Source organism: Rhinolophus sinicus, chromosome 17 (assembly GCF_057876585.1).
Source record: "Rhinolophus sinicus isolate RSI-liver-muscle chromosome 17, RSI-T2T, whole genome shotgun sequence".
NCBI lineage: Eukaryota > Metazoa > Chordata > Mammalia > Chiroptera > Rhinolophidae > Rhinolophus > Rhinolophus sinicus.
This window is the reverse complement of record NC_142517.1, coordinates 33,019,886-33,043,779: the sequence shown is the minus strand read 5'-3', so window position 1 is coordinate 33,043,779 and position 23,894 is coordinate 33,019,886. Positions and strand designations below refer to the sequence as shown.

Below are 23,894 nucleotides of genomic sequence, written 5' to 3'. Positions count from 1 at the left end.
AGAGTAGGGAGAACTGGATTGTTTGACTTTGAGAATAATTACTTATTTTCTCTAAGTTTAAAGTTCCTAATGAGTAAAATGTGAATAACAGCATCTCCTTTATATAATGGGCATTTGTGAGAATTAAGGAACATAGTGCAAATGTGAGGTTTGTTTGCCTTGAAAAATGCTCCAAAATGAGAGAGCAAGACACATCTGCTTGGAGATCTTTTATTTTCTTTATGTTTCCATCTTCGTAGTACAATAATGCACATCCTGAATCCACTCCTTTTATTTAAAATTGAATGTGTTGTTTGCATTATTCCAATGTACATTATTTTATATTATACATTTATTTCTTTATTTTAATTGTTTATTAAATTTATTAGGGTGATACTCGTTAATAAAATTAAATAGGTTTCACATATACAATTCCATAATATTTTTCATTGTCTGTTCACCACCCAGAGTCAGTTCTCCTCCCATCACCATATATTTGACCCCTTTTTCCTCTTCCCCCTCCCCCCATCTCTCTTACCCTTTGGTAACCACTATTGTCTTTGTGTATGAGTTTTTTGTTTGTTTGTTTGTTTTTCTTTGTTGCTTTCAGTTTTATATCCTACAATGAGGGAAGTCATGGTTCTCCACTTTTTCTGTCTGACTTATTTCACTTAGCATAAGCTGTTTGCAGCTCTGCTTGTGTTGTGCTTAGTTAAAAACAAACGAATGAATTTTATGATAATGATGGTGGTTTTTTGTCCCTATGTATATTTACATTGCAACCATATATTCCTTTTCTTTCTTTCTTTAGATGGCAAGGAAGAAATTTAGTGGATTAGAAATCACCCTGATTGTCCTCTTTTCTATAGTTACTATAATAGCTATTGCCCTAGTTGCTGTTTTAGCGACTAGGACACCTGCTGTTGATGGTAAGTAATGTTAAAAAATACTTAAACATTAGAGTGAAGTTAATATAAAGTTTATGCCATGATAGTTATGGATTTGGAAAAGTAATCTATATGAGATGAAATATGAAGAAAGATCTTGGGTAAGTTTCATAATTACTCAAAACATTTTTTATCCATAATATTCTAGTGGTTTCAATGAAGAGCCTTTGTAATTAAGGATTTATGTGCTTTGGCAAAAATTGTCTTCCTCACATTATGCTGTTTGAGAAATAGAAAAGAGACAAAAGTATCAAGTTGTTAATGGAAGGTGGAATAAACTTACTGTTACTAGTGAGGTTCTTCTAATTAGTAGCAAGACCTAAGTTTTAGCTCTGGCCTTCAGAAACTTGCAAAACTGAGGGGTGTGGGATGAGGGGAGACGGTTCAGTGGGGTGGGTTTGGGGGAATAACCTCTTTGTTTTAGGCTCAAGTTTCTTTCTCTTTCTTTCTTTCTTTCTTTCTTTCTTTCTTTCTTTCTTTTCTTTTCTTTTTTTTTTTTTTTTGGTAAGGAAAGAGGCTGTATAAGAAAAAAGGAGGGGGCGGGGAAGTGAAACAAGGCTTGTGGTGGTTATCTTTTTTTTCTAAATTATTCTGTCCTAATTTAAAGTCGATGCATACTACTCTGGTTCACCTAATCTACTTTCTCTTTTTTTCATCAATCTCTCTTGACTACCACAGTTAGGGTTTTCTACAGGTGTTAGTCTTTTGTTTTACCTTTTTTCAGGAAATCAAAAGCTCACTACATTGTGAAGCAATCAATTTTATCTTACCCATATCTGATTGTTAGAGAGTTACTCTTTATTATATACAGTAGGGATTTACTTTTCTTTGATTCCCTGTTTGCTCTTTTCACTTCTATGTTCTCCTTTAATTCTTTTCCCATCCATGTTTCTTCATCTTCTTTCTTCATCTATAAACACAAATTGTAAGTATGGTGGGAATGTACATTTTGTTTCCTTTGGAATATACCTCAAGGTTTTCTGTGAATATATTTTGTTTTTCTGAAGAAAGTCAACAGGGCTCTGCATAGTCAATCTTTAAATATCATTTGAAACTTTTCCTTTTGAGGACTAGGATTTGAATTTGTGCATTCTATTTTAATGTCAAATTTATTTTTAGTTTCATTTTATATATATATATATATATATATATATATATATATATATATATATATATTCATGTATTATTTTAATGTAAAGTATTCATTACTTGAAAAATACAAAAAAAGATAATTTGGTACCATGTTATATGTCATTGATCTTTTTCTTTTCTAGAAAGTAATGATTCTACTACAACTCCGACTACTACTCGTACAACCACTGTGTATCCTAGTTCTGGAAAATGTCCGAGTGAGCTAAATGATCCTATCAATGAGAGAATAAACTGCATTCCAGAACAATTTCCAACACAGGTCTGCATCAAGTCTTTAATTTTTTTCTTTTATGAATAGATATATATTGTAATAATTGTATTAATATAGTTGCTCAATATTAGTTCAGGTCCATATTTTTAAAGATGCAACCATCAAGTAGTCTGCATTTCTTCTTATTATAGTTCTGTATAAACAGATAAAACATAAAAAATATTGAACTTGCTTTTCTGTATCTATGTACAATTGAAATTAAAAAATTAATATTTTCCATACTTGACAAGCTCTTGTTAATTTTATAAACCTTCCTAAAATTTTATCCTCTCAAATTGACTTCTTAAAAAAAATAAAAAGTATAACCTTTGACAATATAGAACATTTGAGAGAGAATTTCTCTACTTCATTTGAGTATTTGAAATGATAGCATTAAGAAGTATCTATAAAAAAATAAAGTAATGCAGATTTATTTTTGAAAATTATTTTTTTCATGATTTGGTAATTTGAGACAAGAAGTTGAAATAGAGAAAGTTAAAATAAACCAAAATTATTAATATATTAATATAAACAATGGGGATACACATTAAATATATATGTATGTATATATATATATATATTTGTTTGTTTGTTTTTGTTTGTTTGTTTTGTTTTGTTTTGTTTTGTTTTGAATGGTGTCCTACAGAAATTTACGTCTACTTGGAGTCTTAAATGTGATACTACTTAGAAATAGGGTCTTTGCATATGTAATTAGTTAAATGAGGTCATACTGGATTAGGGTGGGCCCTAAATTCAACAGCTGGTATCCTTACAAGAGGAGGGATGACACACAGAGAACCACAGGGAAGAAGGCCATGTGAAGATAGAGGTAGAGATTGGAATAATGTATGTTCAAATCAAGGACTGCTCAGGATTGCCAGTAGCCATCAGAAACTAGGAAAAGACAAGGAAGAAACCTTCACTAGAGCCTCAGAGCGAGCACAGTTGTGCTAACACCTTGAATTAGGACTTCTAGATTGCAGAACTGTGAGGGAATAAATTTGTGTTGACTCAAACCATCCTGTTCATAGCTGTCATGAGAGCTGTAGGAAATTAGTAGAGTATGTTTGGAGGAATTTCCTGTAACTCCATTTTACTACCTATATATATGTATACACTATACATTATAATCATATCTTGCTAAAAAAAAAAATATATATATATATATATATATGCATACATATGTATATATATATATGTATAATTTTAGCAAAGTATGATTATAATTTGCTTATCTCTTGTTTTTAAAACTTAGCACTTTTACACCTTTACAAATCAGTGTATCTATGTCTAATTCTACCTTTCATTTTGTACCAACACTAAAAAATATAAAGAATATTGTGAATGACAATTTTTATACAATTATCTCTTTGTATTGCTGGGAGTATTTCTATAAGTTATATAATTAGAGATGAAATTACCTGACTAAAAGTTACAAATACTTTAGATTCCAAAAGGTCAGGTTTAATTATATTTCCATTCGCAAAATATATGTTTGTGTGTGTGTGTGCAAATGTACACATGCATGTGTATCTGATGCCATTTTAATTTGATATTAAATAGGAGAGAAGTTAACATGTACAAATCAGCTACTAAAAGTGGAGGTTTTCACTTTTTTCCAAGGCAAATAGCCATTAAAATAAAAACTATAGGTTTTCAAAGTAGGAAGTAGTCACAGTATTAAGTGTAAATATTAAGTAGGTTTTTAATTACACCCATGTTAACACATAACGTCATAATATGGCTCAACTTTTTATATAACCGTATACAATTTGTCTTCTACTTCACGCAATCTTTCCATATAGATCCTAAAATTACTGAGAATTCAGTATTTTGCTTCATTCATTGCATATAATGGCAGCAACTGGTTGGAACAGCTGGCACATAAACTAGTTTAAGTAACTTAAATAAATATTGAACTAATAATTATCTGGAAATAAATACTTTAAACATTTTACATAGGGCCATATATTCTTCTTTATAACCTTATGTGCAGCTTGATACATAATTTGTACACATAAATAATTCAGTTCTTTTGCATTGACTGTATGACAACAGAATAGATTATAATTAACCAGAGGGCAGGAATTTTTAAAATACATGATCTTACAATAATGTGCACTGGTATGTGAATTTGATAAATCACAACTCAGAGCATCAGTCTTTGATAAGGTATAATTAATTCAATCCATCAAATATCTATTTATCCCAAGAGAAATAAGTAATATTTCAACGTAGTATGTACATGAAGAAAAATTTTTTTAAAAATTCAAGTAAATGTTTGAATGAATGAATGTTTAAAAAGTAGAGACTGACACATATGATAATAGTATTAATCATATGACTCCTTTTTAAATGTTTTATCAGGCCATCTGTAGAATGCGAGGTTGCTGCTGGAGGCCAGGGAATAACTCTGGTATTCCTTGGTGCTTCTTCGTAGATAACCATGGCTATAATGCTGAGAAAATTACAGTAACAAATACTGGTGAGAATTGTTCTGTTTTGGTGATCCAATATAATATATTTAAATAGAATAAAAGAATCATGTGTTAAATTTTTCTTTTAAAAATATCTTAAATAGAATCAAATGGAAAGTATGTATACAAAAATATTCAGATTGTTTATATTAAGGACTTATTTTTTCATGATTGTATCTTCCAAATTAAAAAGGTCATTATTTATGATAAAGGCAATAAAATTATAAAATTAAGAAATATATTTAATAATTATTAATATTTATAAATAAAGACATCACTAATATAATTTTTTTCCCTTTCTTTAAGGACTTGAAGCCAAACTAAACAGGATACCTTCACCTACCCTATTTGGAAATGACATTAACACTGTTCTCCTCACAACTCAAAGTCAGACACCCAATCGTTTGCGGTTCAAGGTTTGTGTTTTGAGATTTCTATAAAAGACTTAATAATAAAAGGCACCTTATGAGCACACCCTTCACCCTACCTAGATATTTTCTTTTTCAAGAAATACTTATTCCAAAGCAAAGGACTAGCGACTAGTTACTCGACTTCTCTGAACCTGTTTACTCACATGTAAGAAATAGTTCCTCTGGCTGTTATTTTAGGAGAATTGAATAATAAGTTCAATATGAAACATTTGATATAGTATCATGAGAAGAATAAACACTCAATAAACTTTAGTAATTTTTATTATTTCAGCTACAGACTATGATTAAGGATTAGTTTAAAATTTAATTTGAGAAGTGTTAATTGTGCTGTATAAATGTGACATTCACCAGTTCTTTTCATTAGTATCACTTATACTCGTGATTTTAAAGAAATTAATTTCTGTGGGGTTTTGTTACAAGTAGTTTACTAGTATGGTCTTTTGGATGTGGAAGTGAAAACAACACCGTATTCTTTGTACATTATGTTTTTAGTGACAATTTCACAGGAATTAAGAGATTTTAATTAAAGTAGAATTGAAAATTCGTGTGGTACTTCTGAGGCAGTGAACACTGAAAAGCAACAAGGATAATTAAATTCACAAAAACCTGGTGTTCAAGAATCAATATTTTGTAATATTATCATTATTTTTTACATCAGTCAATAAACATATTTTATATACAGTCCTGTATAACCAACTAATTCTATTTATTTCTTAACAAGTTATACAGTTAATTCTGTGCACAGCTATTTAACGTATTAAAATTAAGTTTATGACTAGATTATTAGCTCATCTATAAAATTATTAAATGTATTACTTGCTATTAGGAACTTGCATTTAATACTTAATTCAGAATTGGACAATTAAATAACAGTTTTGAATCAAGTATATGCCAATTTGTTTAAATCTTTGCAGATTACTGATCCAAATAATAGAAGATATGAAGTTCCTCATCAGTTTGTAAAAGAATTTAATGGTCCCACAGCTTCCGATACACTGTATGATGTGCAAGTTACAGAAAATCCATTTAGCCTCAAAGTTATTAGAAAAAGCAGTAAGATAACTTTGTAAGTAATTATCTTACTTTACATTTATGTAAGTTTAAATAGCTATTTGATTTTATTCTATTATCATAGAATTAGAAGAATCTTAATTTTAAGTCATTTTCAGAAAATAACTTTCACCCTCAAAGAGGGCAGGTGGACATCTTTGTAAAGCTATAATGGTAAAGGGGTTTTATTTCCTGTGGATGAAAGATGCAAGAATGTTAAGGAAAATAATGGACATCGGGGCCAACGAAAGCTGAAGGTGAAGAGCATCACTGATACAATTTTAGCCTTTCCTATATTTTTGTGCACCTAGAACACCTATTGTGTCCTTTCCCAATTATTTATCATGTTCAGTAGGATCAATTTGTAGGATCAGATAGTTATTATTCAGAGAGGAGATAAGTTTCAAAGTAATGTTAAAGGACTTTCCTTATTTGTGTATGTTAAGTTAAATATAGCCTTGAATGCTTTCATTATGAATGTATTATAAGAAATATTTGTGGAAAGAAATTTAGTAATTTTCAAAATAAATTATCTTGCGTCTCCAAGAGAGGTTAATTAGTTATCAAGAGCAAACCTCAGCAATGATTTTTCTTAAATATATTTTCATAATTTGCAATTGACTTTATGTTAAATCACAAAACTATTAGATGTCATTTAACATTTCACATAGTATAATATATGCATATATTTGATATGCATGAAACATATCAACTTTTTCTTTTTGGAAAAATGATTTTGAACTTAATTTTAGTACATATGTTAGAGATGTGGAAGCCAGTATAATACTGTATTTTAAAACCCTGTCTCTGGAGCAAGGCAGAACTGGGTTTGAAATCTGGCTCTGCTGTCTACTAGTTTGTCACCTTAGAAAACATGAATTGATTTTCCCAATTTGTGTCATTTGTGAAATGGGATTGATAAAAGTAGTTATGTTTTAGAATTGTGATGAAGACTAAGGGAGAGAATGTGCATGTTAAGGATTATATTGGTGATGATGAAGCAGATTTTGTTGGTGGAATTAACAAGTTCTTGTTATGGTGTAATTCATGTGTTCCTAAGAAGTGATCGCAGCTAAAGATTAGCATTTAAAATGTGCTATTCTGGATGACAGCATAGACCCTTATGTAATAGAATATTTTACATATTGCTAGATCATTTATTTATTTCTTTCATGATACAGGTTTGACACCAGTATCGGTCCCCTGGTGTACTCTGATCAGTATTTACAGATCTCAACCAGACTTCCCAGTGATTATATTTATGGTCTTGGGGAACATATTCATAAGAGATTTCGTCATGATTTATATTGGAAAACATGGCCAATTTTTACCCGGGATCAACTTCCTGGTGATGTAAGGAACTGTATTTCTTGTTATAAATAAAATCATTATATTGGAGCAGTTGGTAATTTTAGCCTATTTGAAACCCTCCAGTAATACCTAAGCCAGAAGCTTATTTACTGTAGGGGTGAGGATTGATAGCAAAGTCCTAAATTAGCTCAGTAAGTGACCAACAGATTTTATGAATGTTTCAGTAGATATTACCAGTTAATGAATAATTTCTTTCGAGTTTAATTTTTATATTTTATTTCCTTTTCTTCCACTCTTGTACTTCAACCTATCCACAACTAGTCATTGTATTAGAATAATTCAAAACTCTTACCATGTCATACATGTCTTTGTATGATATGGTATCTGCCTATCTATGAGACATCATATCAGGCATCTATGAACATTTGTTTCTCTTCCATAACATGTGATAATCTTCTATAAGTTCACATATTTGCACAAGGGGTTGGTTCTCTTTGTAAGTGCTAAACACTGAAGTTCTTTATCACTTAGACGATGTCACTGAGAACTCATTTGAGGTTTAACCTCATAAGAACTCTCGAACTCTCCAATGTAGAATTAGTATTTACTTTCTAACCATTTATTCGTATTTTAGCATGAAAGTCATCACAGTGTGATTTGTGTATGCATTTGTCAATACTTCTAGAATATGAGCTCCTTCAGGATAAAGACCATACCATTTAAAAAATTACTTTTTATTAATTCATGATTGCTTTGACTCAAATGTTAGTGATTTAAAAAATGTCAATGCTAACTATTTCATTCCCAAAAATGGATAAGTGAGTTGATTTTCTATTTATTTATTTATTTATTTATTTATTTATTTATTTATTTTAAGGAGGGCGCAGTTCACAGTGGCCCATGTGGGGATCAAATCAGCAACCTTGGTGCTACCAGCACCACTCTCTAACCAACTGAGCTAACCAGCCATCCCAGAATTGATTTTTAAAAAACTCATTTGGTACAGAGCCACTTATAAATTCTACCAATCTTTGATGCTGTTTATTACAGCATCACTATCTGTAATAAACACCTAATTCTTACCAGGCTGAGAACTTCATAGATATTTTCCACACATTCTTTCCTTTGAACCCCCATATCCAATCAGGAAGAAGTTTTATTTCTTTTACCTTATAAATGTATTTCCAGTTTGTCACACCATTCCATCTACTCATCAGCTCTCAACAAATGATATGCAAAAGTTCTGAGGGTGGACATCACTGGGATTTCCCTGCAGTGCCTTGGGTATACATGGAGCAGAGTGGCTAAATATGCCATTACCCTATTATGAATAGTTTATTAAAAGCAATTTAATCATAATAAAACATAAGCACAAGTACCTAATCTATTAATAGTATAATGTATAGATTTTATATCTTACTATATTACAGTTAAAATGTTAGATGTTTTTTGCTACATTGTTTTGTATGAGAAATTTAGTATAGAGATGTAAGAGGTAAATTACAGACAATTGGAATTTGTAAAGTACAATTTAAACATATAGTATTTTTATTTTAAATAGACTTAAAAATTTAATTTTCTAATGTTTGCCTTATAGAATAATAATAATTTATATGGCCATCAAACATTTTTCATGTGCATTGAAGATACTTCTGGAAAGTCATTTGGTGTTTTCTTAATGAACAGCAATGCAATGGGTAAGAGTAATTTATTTAATAATATATTTAAGTAAGATTTATCTTCAAATGTTACAATTACTATTTTTGTTCCAATCATAGATATTGTGTATCATTGTTAGTGATTTAGTATGTGAAATTATTATAAGCAAGTTTTATTGTATAGTTAGTGAGACAATGGATTTTTGCATATCATTGCTCTGTTTTGGGGAGAGTAGGCTATGTTGTGATATTCAGGCACTTTTCTTTCCCTTCAGAGCAATACTGAAACACATCCATGCAAATGAATATTCCCATTCCCACAGCCTTGTTTGTTAAAATAATTTAGATTGCCACTACAAATGAAAACAAAAGAAAGGTCTATATGGGGATAGAAAGAAGGAATATTTTTTTTTTTAGTTTGTAATAATTCAAGTAATGTAGAATCTATGGGGTTTTTTGTTTGTTTGTTTGTTTGTTTGTTTTTTTAATGTGAGTGCAATACCTATTCAAAATCAGTGAGAACCAAAAGCCACAGAGTTAATAATATTCCAGCAAGAACAATAATATTATGTTGTTATCAAAGAGATTACTTTAGAAAGTAATATAGAAAAATCAGATTTTTACATAGACAAAAATCAAATTTTATGTTTTTTCTCAGAAATTAACATGTAATAGCATGATCTTTCAAAGACTCTTTAATTAAACTAATTAAAATGCAATTTTAGAAATAAATACTTTTGTTGTGAAATGATTGATCCTCTGTCCCATGCTATGCAATTTTCAGGAAAGCTATAGCCAACATCCGTAAAAAAAAACATCTGGGATATCTTGTCATAAACCTCATATATATTGTCATTTTATTCTTCTCTTGTATTCTTCCCATATTTAGTATCTTATTTCCTCATAATTATTTAAAAACAATGTAAAATTATGTGGTTAATACAAAGTACTTTAAATAGATACTGCGATTATTTTATCACTATGTATCTTTTTAAATATACATATGCTTTCCCAATTTTCGTTTGTAGAAATTTTCATCCAGCCTACTCCAGTAGTAACTTACAGAATTACTGGTGGCATTCTGGACTTTTACATCTTTTTAGGAGATACACCAGAACAAGTAGTTCAACAGTATCAAGAGGTGTGTTTCAAATCTATTTTATAAAATATATTTTGTAGATCTATTTTATAAAATTCTCTTCTACCATAACTTTGTTTCTTCTAATATGTTCGCATATTTAAGTGATTTTATTTAAGATACCTGGGGCCTGCTAGCTAAATATATTTTTAAACCTTACCGTTTTTAAGATATGACTAAGTGGTTTTTATTTTTTTCTGTACAGTGAAGCCTATGCTTATTTAAGTATCTATATTTCTGATATAAAATTGTTTCTTACTTCTAGGCAGTTGAATTCAGGAGTTGGATTTCTTTGTAAGAAAGTATCTTATCTTCAAGACTGAGGACAGGCAATGGATGTATATGTCATATATCCCTATGATAAAAATCCTAGAGGCAGCCAGATTATGAGGAAGGCTAGCAAAACTTACTGCTAATGCATAGTAGGTAAACAAACACCAGGGAAATTGCTCTGACATTCAGGAGAAGAAGGGCAGATTTTGAAACACAGTCTGAAGTGTAACATCCGAGTGTTACTATTTAAGCGACTTCCAGTCACCTATTAAATACCATGCTAGTGTACCTGAGCACACAAGATGGACCTTAGAGGGGAGAGGAATCCAGGGCTTACATTGAGCCTGATTCAGAAAGTTTTTCCGAATAATTGTTCTCCTGTAACTGCTGGCATATATAATCCCTGGTGCTATCATTGAAAAATAAATAATTTCTTTTTTGGTATAAGATTTAAGGTGATGCCTATTTTTAAAATCTTGTTTTATTGATATGGATTTTGACATGTAATTCCCATTTCCTAAAATAATGTCAAAGGAGAAGTAATTACTATAAAAAACTGTCTTTAATTAGGATCCAAAAGCCTAAAATGAGAGTAGCTAGGGTTGTACACAATTGAATAATTTACAATGTCTCACAATTCCCAAATTGCTTTTTATAAATGTAAATTTCAGAAAAGAACACAAAATTTACAGTCTGTATATGAAATTGTAACTCCACTGCTAGGCTGTCCTATATATAAACTTAGTGTATTGCTATCATAACAACAAAACAGGACAACTTATTTTTTGAAGAAATTTAAGATTGTATTTGTGAAATATTTGTTGGGATAGTTGTCTGTTACATGCTGAGAAAAAGCTGTGATTGATAATAGTTGAGTCTGAGTCATACCTGACATGTGAATAAAGCATTCATATAGTATAGTAATACTTTATTTAGCTTACACAATTTTATGGGTAGAACCAGAAATTTGAATTTAAGCAACAACATAAAACAGTGGTGTAGAATATAGCACTGGTGTAGAATATTAATCACTGCTACATTTAAATTAGGCTCAAATTATGTAGAGGGTAGGCAAAAGAAATTTTGTTTCTTGTTTGAAGAAAAATAAATTGTCCTCTTTGTATAAACTGACCTATTAGTCATCTCAATGTGTTAAAATTTAAAACATAATTAATTTGAATATCCAGAAAGGTTTAAAGAAAATGTCTACATATGAATTGTAAGATAAATAATATATAAATGAATATAATATATAATAAATATTTTATTAACTTTCATGAACTACAACTTATCTCATTTATAACACCACACACACATACACTTACAAAGAAATTTCAATCATATGTCCCAATCTTTAAAGGGATTTCACATACCATTAAAATATTTATAAATAGAGTTTTAAAACACTGATTTTTTTGAAAGTTTTATTTAATGTTATTTTTAAAAATAATTTTTTTTAAATTTATTGGGGTGACAATTGTTAGTGAAATTACATAGATTTCAGTGTACAATTCTGTATTACATCATCTATAAATCCCTTTGTGTGTTCACCACCTAGAGTCAGTTCTCCTTCCATCACCATATATTTGATCCCCCTTACCCTCATCTCCCACCCTCCACCCCCCTTACCCTCTGGTAACCACTAAACTATTGTCTGTGTCTATGAGTTTTTGTTTCTCATTTATTTGTCTTGTTCTTTTGGTGTTTTTGGTTTATATACCACATATCAGTGAAATCATATGGTTCTCTGCTTTAAAAATAAATTTAATGCTTAAATTGAATAGAATACAATAACCCAATGTGAGTATTTTTAAAAATTCCATAGTAGTTTTTAAACATACATGATGGAAAAAACATGGAATACACACACACACACAGTGTCAAAAATGTATATAAATTTTAAGAAATTGAAACACTATTTAAATTGTGTACTCAATATATACAGATAACAAAAGATGAATACAAGTCATGTTTGACTTTACAGCAAACTACTGCTTGAGTAACATCGACCAAAGTGTCCACTTGTATACATTATTTTGGCATCCTTGGTATATGACTAGACCAAAGAATATCCATCATGCCAAATAAGATTATTTGTCTTAATGGAACATAATACTCAGTTTTTAGTGAAAAAAGTTAAAATCAGTTTCAAACATATTTCCACGTGCAAAATGCAAAATCGTGCCCTCTGCTGTGATGAGACTCTGATATTGTGTTGCGGGTCTACACTGAGCCTGCTTGGGTCACTGAGAAGTAGGAGAAGGGGCTTCATTTGGCCCCTTGGAGAGGATCAAGGCCTACGTGTGAATGAGATAAGTACCTTATAAAATAACTGAGTGGGAACCTTGTAGAACATATACTTTATTACAAAATTGTATACTTTCAAATATCTTTTTTCTTGCATGATGGTCATTCAGTTCATTCATTTTGTTGCTACAGAAGTGGAAGTATTTTTGGACAGTTGCCTTTTTCTCGTGTCTCTTTGATGCTATTCTTTTATTCTCTTCTTTTACTTTCTGTGCTAAGTAAAATATCTCTTTGCAAATGCTGCTTTCTTAAGTGATAACTTTCTAATTCTTCAGCACAAAATAAAGAAGAGTGACAAAACATAAACTTAGTGTTTAATAACAGAATTCTAAAAGAATACACAGGACACATTTTCGAATGATAAAACTCTAAATATTTATTTGAAATATATAATTAAACTGAAATGAATGGTAGAGATAGAATAAGAAGCATATTAATATTAGTTTTTAATGTTCTGTATTGAAACTTACTAAATGTGCATTTACTTCAAGCTTGTTGGACGACCCGCAATGCCAGCATACTGGAGTCTTGGATTCCAACTGAGTCGCTGGAATTACAAGACACTTGATGTAGTGAAAGAAGTGGTAAAAAGAAATCGGGATGCTGGCATACCATTTGTAAGTGGGGTAAAGTTTTTGTGGGAATGTATACCAAGTTAAATATTGTCACATAATAATAAATGTAGGAAACCGTCAGGATTATATATGTGTGTATACATATACATATATATATACACATATATATATACACATATATATATATATATATATATATATATATATATATATAATTATGCTGCTTTTTATTAAGTACATTTAATAACCATACAGAATGTCCAGATGTACATGAAAATTTGAGAACTGATTATGAGTTACATTATGACAGAATACATGTTTAACTGAATAAAATCACATTTAGTTTTTTTAGATTATTTTTAGAGCTTATATACTTTTCAATAAATACAAATTTAATGTATTTTACATAATGTGTAGGATTTTGTTTTCTATACGATGAGTGTCATATGTCATAATATATAATTATCATCATTGAAATAAATGTCAGTATTCATATAATGCTTTTGTACTTTAGAATTAGAAAAACTAGTTTTATAAATAGTATCATTGCATCTTTAGTGAAATAAGAGGAATCTAAGTTTATTTTTTTAATCATTATCTTTATAATACAAATTCATTGAACTTAAAGGTGGAAGTTATTAGAGTTATTTCAGTACTACTTATTGAAATATATTCTGCTAAATTTTAGGATACACAGGTCACTGATATTGACTATATGGAAGACAAGAAAGACTTTACTTATGATAATGTTACCTTTAAAGGGCTCCCTGAATTTGTTGAAGATTTGCATGCTCATGGACAGAAATATGTCATCATCCTGGTAATGACTGATTATATATTAATACAATTTTACTATTTATACTTCTATAAGTTAATAGCTTTTCTATGTTTTCCTTTTTTTTTCTTCTTTCTATTAAGTAAGTTATATGCCATTCAGTCAAACTCTGACTCCTGGTGACTTTAAGAATGAGGGATTTCACAATGTCCTGGACTCAACAATCCTGATCAGCTCCTATAGACTCACGCCTGTGGCTTATTTTATGCCCGTAGGAGGACAGCTTCAGTTCTGTCATTTTTGCCTTCAGTGGTTTCAGGCTTAATTTGCTCTGGAACCCACCTGTTTTATCTTTCTAGAAGGCCTGGTGGTGGTAGATCTTTCCTCCAACACCATATTTCAAATGAATCTTTTTTTTTTCTTTTCTATTTAGCCTTTTTCACTGTTTAACTTTTACATTTGCACAAAGTAATTGGGAATACAAGGATGTGGATGATCTTGGCCTAGGTTTCTAATGCATCTTTGCTCTTGGTGATCTTTCCTAATTCTCCTATTATTAGGACCCTGGAATTGCCATAAGTAATCGTGCCAATGGAGCACCATATGAAACCTATACCAGGGGAAATGTACCACATGTGTGGGTAAATGAGTCAGATGGAACTACAGCTCTCATTGGAGAGGTAAATTATAGTGCTTATTAAAGTTGTATTGATAAGATGGTCTATTGTGCTACAATAACGTTTTTTTTCCTGCTTCTATAATATTTTATTACGCACATCAATTAAGCAAGAAAATTCAGATTTCTCTCAATGCAAAAAAGAATTTATCAGCAGAAGAGGGAACCGGCGTTCCTCATAGTTGCACAATAGTTTCTCTATAGACTGACAAGGTTATAGTCAGAGGAAGACAAAAAAGTGAAGTAAATAGCTGCCATTTATGGAGTAGCGCTTAACACCTATGAGTATGACATACTGCACTAGCTGTTTTGAAACATCATTTAATTTAGTGCTCACAAGAAATTCCTGTAGACAAATTGATTAGTGTGCATCCTTCAGGGTACCGGTCAGCTATAATTTTCCAGCACTGGAAAGGACACTTTTTAGCTTATAAACAATTATGGGTTAGAAGACATACTGTCTACTTATTGCATACTTCCTTTTAGTACCTCAGTATAGAGCTTTGCATGACACTTATATTCAGTAAATGTTCTCAAAATACTAAGAATTTATTTTAGTATATTACAATCCTTAAAGAAGGGTATCAATATTTTAATGGTGGTCTTTAGCTTTCAATGCCTCAAACCAAATATATAAAAAGTAGAAAGGCATAGATTTGATTTTTTTTTAGACGTTTATCATTTATATCCTGCACACTGTGTGATCCTCCCTCCCCCCATCCACTATCCCTGACATCGCACAGAGCCATTGCATTTCCACTGTCTCTATTCCTAATGCTGTATACAATAACATTTTTGAGTGTGTGTGTGCGTGCACACGTGTGTGTATTCACTTTCAAATTGGAATTTTCTATTTTAATTGTGTAGAGAAATTTCAGACAGGAAAAATAGTCCATGTATCTCTAAAACAGTTTTTCTAAGAATACAGATAACTTTTAGTGCTATACACAGTTAAAATTAAAGCTAACAAAATATGATAAATAAGTTAGATTATTACAAAGTTCTGCTAATTTTATGTACAATAATGCATATATAAATGGAGTACATTATCCTGTGTAATAAGTTTTATGGTTTAAATTTAATCCTTACAATAAAATAATAAGAAAGATATGATTAAAGTTCTTTATGTACAGGTGAAAAAGTGAATTTCAGAGAGTTGAAGTAACTTTCCTAATATCACAAAGTTAATCAGATACCTAGCTCCCAAATGCAAAATTTTTAACCAGGGTAAATATTCTTTTGGAGACAAGTTTGTAAGACATATCAAAAATGATAATGTCTATATACATTGGCTTGGTAATTCCACTTCTGTAATTTAGCAAAAGGAATAAAACAAGAAAAAGTATGAATTTATAAAAAACACGTTTATTATGGCATTATTTAAAATGATGAATACCCTAACCACCACTTTTTTTCTCACTTATCAAAGTTAAAATTTCTGCTGAAAGTTATTCTAATGGTTATGAGCTCCATCAGGAAACAAAACTGATTATCCTTTCCATAAAGCCAATTAATAAGTCAAAGAATACATTTTGCTAAGATCTGCTCAGTTGGGTATGGGCAGATCAAGTGGCCAATATGCATAATTGGGATATGAAACTACTATCTATCCCAATTTATCTGAAATTTAATTCCTCTTGACTAATGTCATTATTTTAAGTAATAGGTAAGTAAAATAATTTGAAGAAGCATAAATCATAAAGAGGCGGCATAATATGTGTAGTGTTTAATAGCATAGACTCCAGTATGAGATTGCCTGGGTTTGGATTCCTTCTCTCCCACTTATTAGTGGTGTGACCTTGAACAACTTATTTAACTTCCCTGTTTATCACTTCTCTCATCTGTAAAATAGTTTTGATTATAGTATCTACCTCATATGTAAAGTGATGATAAAAATAGTACTTATCTCCTGAAGTTCTAGTGAAGAATAAATGAGCTAAGAGTTATAAAAATGCTTGAAACAGTGCCCAGCACATAATATCTTTCATATTTGCATTTGTTAAATTAAAAAATAAATATGCAAGGAGTTTTTCACTTGAAATTTTGGAAGCAGTTACCTTTGGATATTAACCAATGTACTTTCTTGTATCATACAATGAAAATATTATATGTTTGTTTTTTAACCTAACCTATTAGGAAATAAATTTAGTTGAAGAAAACATAACAGCCTCCTCTCATGGTTTTCTATTTTTCCCTTCATAAATGCTACATGTTCTTCCTCTTTCTTTACTTTACTCTCCCCTAAATGCATTTTAAAATAGTCCTGAGATTATTGTAAACATAGATGGTACATGGATCATATATACCTAAAGAAGTATAATATTATAACTTTAATGTTTATTATTATTATTCTCCAATCAATTATTTTGAATTCTTATCTATCTATTTATCTATCTTCAATTTATGTATATATGTGCGTGATCTGTTCTTCTAGGTATGGCCAGGATTGACAGTATACCCAGATTTCACTAATCCAAATTGCATTGATTGGTGGGCAAATGAATGCAGCATTTTCCATAAAGAAGTGAAATATGATGGACTTTGGATAGTAAGTAGCTATTAAAACTAGTGACTTTGAACATTGAAAATAGAATTATTTTTTAATTAAATAATTATTAAGTTGATGTATATAATGTACTGAACACAAAATTAAGATCTCTTGTAATATTTTTCTAGAATGTATAAATATCATACCTGCAATGTTCATGGATTAGACAAGAATAAAAACTAAAAACTGCAAATTGAGATTTTTCTTCTTCAGTAATAGAATAAATTCATAGCATACATTTCATTTCTGTTACTAAGGTGTTGTACCTTTATAACTAATAATTTGTTTGGAAAACATTTACCAGGATTTGAGGATAATCCCATAGTAGTGAAACTCCAGAAACATTTATTGAAGTCTACAGTAGTCAAGCAATTGCAGCAACATGAACCAGAAGAAACCCCCACTCTTTAGAAACTTTTTCTAAGTTACAGAATATAACAAATCAAACTTGGCAATATGTCAAGTGTTTTATCTCAATATAAATACAACAACAATAACAACTCAAATCCTAGATTACAGGTACATTTATTAAATGAAAACACTAATGTTTAAAAATTTCCTTAAAGTTTTATATTTGTAAGTATGGATGGACTGCTGTTAGGTTTATTTTACAGAATAATGCTAGATGGTAGTCAGTTATTTAGTGTTTTTTTGTTATGGAAAATATAACCCCATGAATGAAACTACTTGGTGATCCTGGAATTCTATATTACAGAAAAAAAAATTAATAAGCATGGAAAAAGAAAACATCAAGGATTTTTTTTCAAGGGTATTATAACTGTACAGAATTTTGGAAGGAGCGATAATGGATACCCAAGGGATAGCTATATTTTCTTAAGCTGTTTGTGTATACAATATCTGTATTTCCCTGAAGTGCTTATTATGCATCCAGTCATTATTTTATTTACGTATTTATGTGTATGTTTGTTTGTTTACTTTTCATTCATTCATTCAAACAATTGTTTAGTTGACTAGTCTTTATTTTGCACCATTAATATATGAGGCAGGTTGTGGGGAATAAAAAGATAGCAAAATTATATTTTCTGCTGACAACATGAAATTGAGTAAAAGGTTAGCATAATCTTCAGGATTCCTATGATGGTAATAGATAAGATGGAGAGGCTTTAGTTACTTGACAAAACAAAAACAAAAACAAAAACAAAAAACTAGTGAGATCACAGTTATAATACCTAGCTGCTGGTAGAAACAAAATAATTGTACTATGTTCTCGAGTTTTGTTTTCAGTCTAGCTCTGATTTCAATTGTATCATTTAATTTAAATTAAAAGGTCTTCATTCCTTTTTGTCTTGCTTATGAAACAATTTGAGTCAATTAGAGTGGAGTTAGGAGTATAAATGACAATTTAGAAAGTGAAACAGAATCTGACTGTGCTAGATAAAGAGAGTACTCCATTTCCAACCTTTTTTAAGGCTCATATACCTGATTTATATCCAAAGAGAGGGAGGGAATGGGAGGAGGAAGAGCATCAGAGAAAGGAAGAGTGGTTCTGATGTTAATGCAGAAGGATTTTGACTAATGCTTAAAAACAAAACAAAACAAATATGGTAATTAGTATGATTCCAGAGCTTTCTAAATATCACTGAATTAATCATACTGTGCATAAGCAGTGGAAAGATCTTGCCTGAATAATTGCCAGATCCTACTACTCTTTCTTTAATCCTTTCACTTCCTTCAGATTATTTTTTTCTGATAGAATGAATATGCAGTAAAAATAAGTGTTGTGATTTAACTGATGAAATTTTATTTTTATGTCAAATTTTTAAATAGTTTTATAATTTACTAGATTTCTAATTTAGATCCCATGCTTTTTAAAAACTTTTAAGTTTAAATACTAAAATCACTTTGAAAAATGATGTGAGCTAAACTGTCATAGAAAAAAATTGAATATAATAGTCTAGGTAATTTTAATAAAATAACCCCAGTGTATACTTTAGAATAACTACATAACTTTGCTTCATTGTGGGTATTAAGGAAACATTTGGGAAATGGAAAATTTATCTTTTAAAATTAGTACCACAATGAGAAATTTATTATTTTCAGTACCCTTTGTGTCTCACATTAGTTCCATCTGAGCATGTGTGGATGGGAGAACAGAAGAGTAATAAAAAAAATATACATCTGAGGAAAACAAAATTTATAAGAGGCTTGACGGGGCATGATTCTTTTGTGAGAGCAAAGACAACAGAGGTGTTAGAAATAATGGCTTAAACATTTATAGAAATCCTTAGATGCAATTAACAGAGAAAGACAAAAATACATATTTCTTGACCATGTGTAATGTAATATATTATTTTATATCCATTATCTTTTTTAGTCCAAAGATTTTGCTTACATGGTTATGGTCACTGAACTAGTAAGTGGCAAGATAAGAGTGGGGCCTAGGTTTACATGGCAAGAAAATCAGTAGACACAGTACCCCACAAATCTGTCTCCAAGAGATGTTTAGGTCACTGGTTCTCATACTGTGATCCCCCAGCCCTAAGGTTCCCTGAGACTCTTCCAGGGATTCAGTCAGGTCATAACTATTTTCATTAAAATAGTACACTACTATTTGTCTTTTTCCACTTTTATTCTCTCGTGTGAGTGTAGAAGTTGTGGTCTAGGCAGAGTGCTGTGCCTGGCTTCAAGTAATGTGTATCATAGAAACTAGATAAATGTCAGCCTAAATGAACAAACTTTGTTGAATAAATAAATGTGCACAATGGTAGACTGACAGGGAGAAGACTGATACAACTAGTTAGAAAAGACAGTTGCTTAACACTTATAATTAATGTTTTATATGTATAATTACAACTAGGTAAAATAAATGCATTTATTTGGTTGTATACAATCCCTGAATGTACAATATCTCTGTTATTTGCTCTACATTCATGAAAAAGCAAATAATATTATTTTTCTTGATATAATGACTTGTCCATTCCCAAGGTAGAATCAAGTAGTGAGTATAGTTAACCAAGTTTGTGTTTAGGTCAGTAGCTTATATTGTCTTCTAAGACTAAAACAATGTCATGTCAGCCTTAGACAATAAAAAAACAAACAAACAAACAAAAAAACTTGCAAACAACTGGAGAGTTTCTGTTCATATGATTTTGTAACTACTTAAAATCTGCTGTTCTTCATTTTATACCTACTCAGGACATGAATGAAGTTTCTAGCTTTATTCAAGGTTCAAAGAAAGGATGCGCTGACAACAAACTGAATTATCCACCTTTCACTCCTGGTAAATTTCATCTGGTTATCTACCATTAACTGAGAATAATTTCCCTCATTGACTCCTAAAGTCTAGCATATATTTCTAAATCAAAAATTTGATATAATTTTGAGACCTTGAAATCAATATTTTTGTTTGTTTTCCTTTAGGCCAAAATATGCCTAAGGAAAAGAGCATGATTTTAAATTTTGGCATAGCATATTAATTTATTTTTAACCACTGATCATTTGCCAATGATTAAATAATTAAAAGGAACAAAAATATGTTTGAAATCATAATTTAAGTGATCGATTTTTTTCATGAGCATTTTGCTGTAAGTTTACACAATAATTAGAATGTACCTGATGTGAATAGTTAGAATCCACATATTCTAAAAAACATGTTTTTCGTCATTAAAGTGGGTAAAAATACACACACACACACACACACACACACACACACACACACACCAAAAAAACCCCCAAAAACATAAAGAAGTGTTCTTAGGGGAAACATCTCTATAAGGACATCTGAAGAAACATGACAATAATACCACATATGTCTGCAAATTAAAGCACAATAAAAAACTTAAAAGCAAATATTTCAATGGTTTGTAATTGTGTGACAGGTATACATGTGTAGACTTAGTTCATATTTAAGAAAACTATTATATAAAGGTTTAAAATGGGTTTATAGCTATTTGATGTACAATGCAAATGTGCATACTTACATATACCTGTAAAGACTATTTTTTTTGTTTTGGATTTATTTATTACTGAAGTTAGGAAGCAGAGTATTTATTAAGTAGGTGCAAATATAATGGTTAATCAACAGGAGTGGAGGGTAGAGACTTAGTTGGAATTTAGCTTAAATTGTCATCTGTTTTTTTTTTAACTGAGTATGGTAGTACATAACACATCATTTATGGATTTCAAAATTTTAAATGGCAAAATATCTTTTATTACAAAGTTTAAAATGGCAAATAATTTCTAAAATAATATTTCTTATATAATTTATCTAAGATATTCTTGACAAGCTCATGTATTCTAAAACAATTTGCATGGATTCTGTGCAATACTGGGGGAAACACTATGATGTTCACAGCCTCTATGGATACAGCATGGCTATAGCCACAGAACAGTAAGTGCGATTTCATTCAGAAATCTTTCTTATTTATTGTCTAGAAATATATTTGATAATTTACTAATTTGTTTGAAAATAGCAACAGTAAATAAAGAAAGGTAATATTCAGCGTAAAAAAATATCATGTTAAAAACATTATTTTAGTAATATTCATGAATTTGGAACTTAGCTATCAAGAACAAGATTATGTATGTATTTAACTGTAATTCATGTTTAATTCACAGATTTAAATTACCCCATAAATTTTGACTTAGTTTATTAACTCTGAATATAATTTTGTTTTAAGCATAAACTTCGCAATCAGCCCGAGAGAACAGTGCTTCTAAAACAAGTCTTGAACTATTTTTCAAAAGCAGAGGTTTCAATTAAAATGTAGTTTTCTATGTAGTATCTCCCAAAGTAATTTTCTAATTCAATGTGTTACTTGTGTATAAAAAGTAAAAGTATACTAAGCAAAGGATGGGGACCATCATATTTTAACTGTCTACTATTTTGCAAGCATTGTATAAAGACCTATAATGTAATAATCAATAAAACTCAGATCCTGACCTCAGTAAATTATTAATTTTCACATAATTAAACAACTAGAATTAATTTTTTAATTCAAACATATATTTGTCTGGTCACCAATCATACCATAATATCAAAACTTTTATATACTGACTTCAACTATTTGTTTACTTCACATTTTAAACTCAGTAGAGCATTGTATATTACATTGTATAAGTAAATACATGCACATTCTAGAAAGAAAAAGCAACACTATAGTTCAATATCATAATGGTAATAATACAGAAAAAGCACCTGAGAATAATATTGTATTTTTACTAAGGTAGTCTGAATAACTTGTACACTAAATTAAACTTTTGTAACTTTTCCTGATTATTTCTCATTTATGTTAAAAAAAAAAAAGATCAATAATACTCAGATACCAATAGAGGTGAGATGAAAATCCTAGAAATTGTGGATAGTGAACTTATAGAAAAAAGCAAAATGAAAATATTTCTCAAATCTGTAAGTTTTATCCCAACATTGCTTGATATTTGAAAATGCAGATATTAATATATAATGAGCATCATTCTGCCACAAAAATGCGTATTGGGTAAAGTACAGATTACTACATTTTATATTTAAAAACATTTCTATGAGTTTAAACCATGTATTTCAAAAACAATGTTGAGTTGATACAAAACACACCTGTTTATTTAATTTGGTGAAGAAATAATTCAAAGTATGAATCACTTCTAAAAGATTTCCTTCGTGTTTGCTAAGAATGTGTTTAAATAAGTAAATATTGGTAGCTAAGGACAAAGTTGGTATAAACGATTGATAAAATAGCTGCCAATATTATGGCTTGGCAATATATGCATTTGAAATTAAGATTTTTGAATTTCTAAGTATCAGTATGATTTTAAAATAAATCTTATTTATTGATTTTATTTTATTTTTAGAGCTATACAAAAAGTGTTCCCGAACAAGAGAAGCTTTATTCTCACCCGATCAACTTTTGCTGGATCTGGGAGGCATGCTGCCCATTGGTTAGGAGACAATACTGCTTCATGGGAGCAAATGGAATGGTCTATTACAGGAATGCTAGAGTTCGGTTTGTTCGGAATGCCTTTGGTAAGCAGTTTCACCCAATGTTATTTATGAAAGCTGTGAATTACATTTAATTTTGTAATATTATCTTAATGATTTTCAATAAAATGATTTAAAATGTTACAGTAAATTTAATCTTTATTCTGAGGTAATTTATGAGAAAAATAGGAATGTGGGCAATGTCTAACATTCAAGCATTTATAGTGAGAAAATGGAATAAACAAAATTCAATCAAATCAAAATAATTCATGAAATAAATATCAATATAAATAAGGCATAGAAAAAGCTTGTATAATAAATATAAGGCACCAGATAAGATGGTAGGGAAAAATCCAAATATATTGGTAATTAAAGTCAATGCCAAAGGGCTAAAACTATTTAATATATGAAATTG

The 23,894-nt window shown here is 30.0% G+C and overlaps 1 protein-coding gene across 1 annotated transcript in view; it reads left to right on the top strand.

The window, feature by feature from the left end:
* Positions 1-790: 790 nt before the first annotated feature.
* The window catches only part of SI (sucrase-isomaltase), an 83,846-nt gene continuing 60,742 nt past the window's right edge, over positions 791-23,894 (top strand). The window contains exons 1-15 of the mRNA XM_019718139.3: positions 791-908; positions 2,201-2,337; positions 4,696-4,813; positions 5,112-5,221; positions 6,151-6,302; positions 7,468-7,639; positions 9,195-9,294; positions 10,284-10,396; positions 13,465-13,590; positions 14,237-14,368; positions 14,884-15,003; positions 17,434-17,547; positions 20,704-20,788; positions 21,781-21,898; positions 23,353-23,524. Of these exons, the coding sequence (XP_019573698.3) occupies positions 791-908; positions 2,201-2,337; positions 4,696-4,813; positions 5,112-5,221; positions 6,151-6,302; positions 7,468-7,639; positions 9,195-9,294; positions 10,284-10,396; positions 13,465-13,590; positions 14,237-14,368; positions 14,884-15,003; positions 17,434-17,547; positions 20,704-20,788; positions 21,781-21,898; positions 23,353-23,524 (1,887 nt within the window). The remainder of the gene's footprint in view (positions 909-2,200; positions 2,338-4,695; positions 4,814-5,111; positions 5,222-6,150; positions 6,303-7,467; positions 7,640-9,194; positions 9,295-10,283; positions 10,397-13,464; positions 13,591-14,236; positions 14,369-14,883; positions 15,004-17,433; positions 17,548-20,703; positions 20,789-21,780; positions 21,899-23,352; positions 23,525-23,894) is intronic.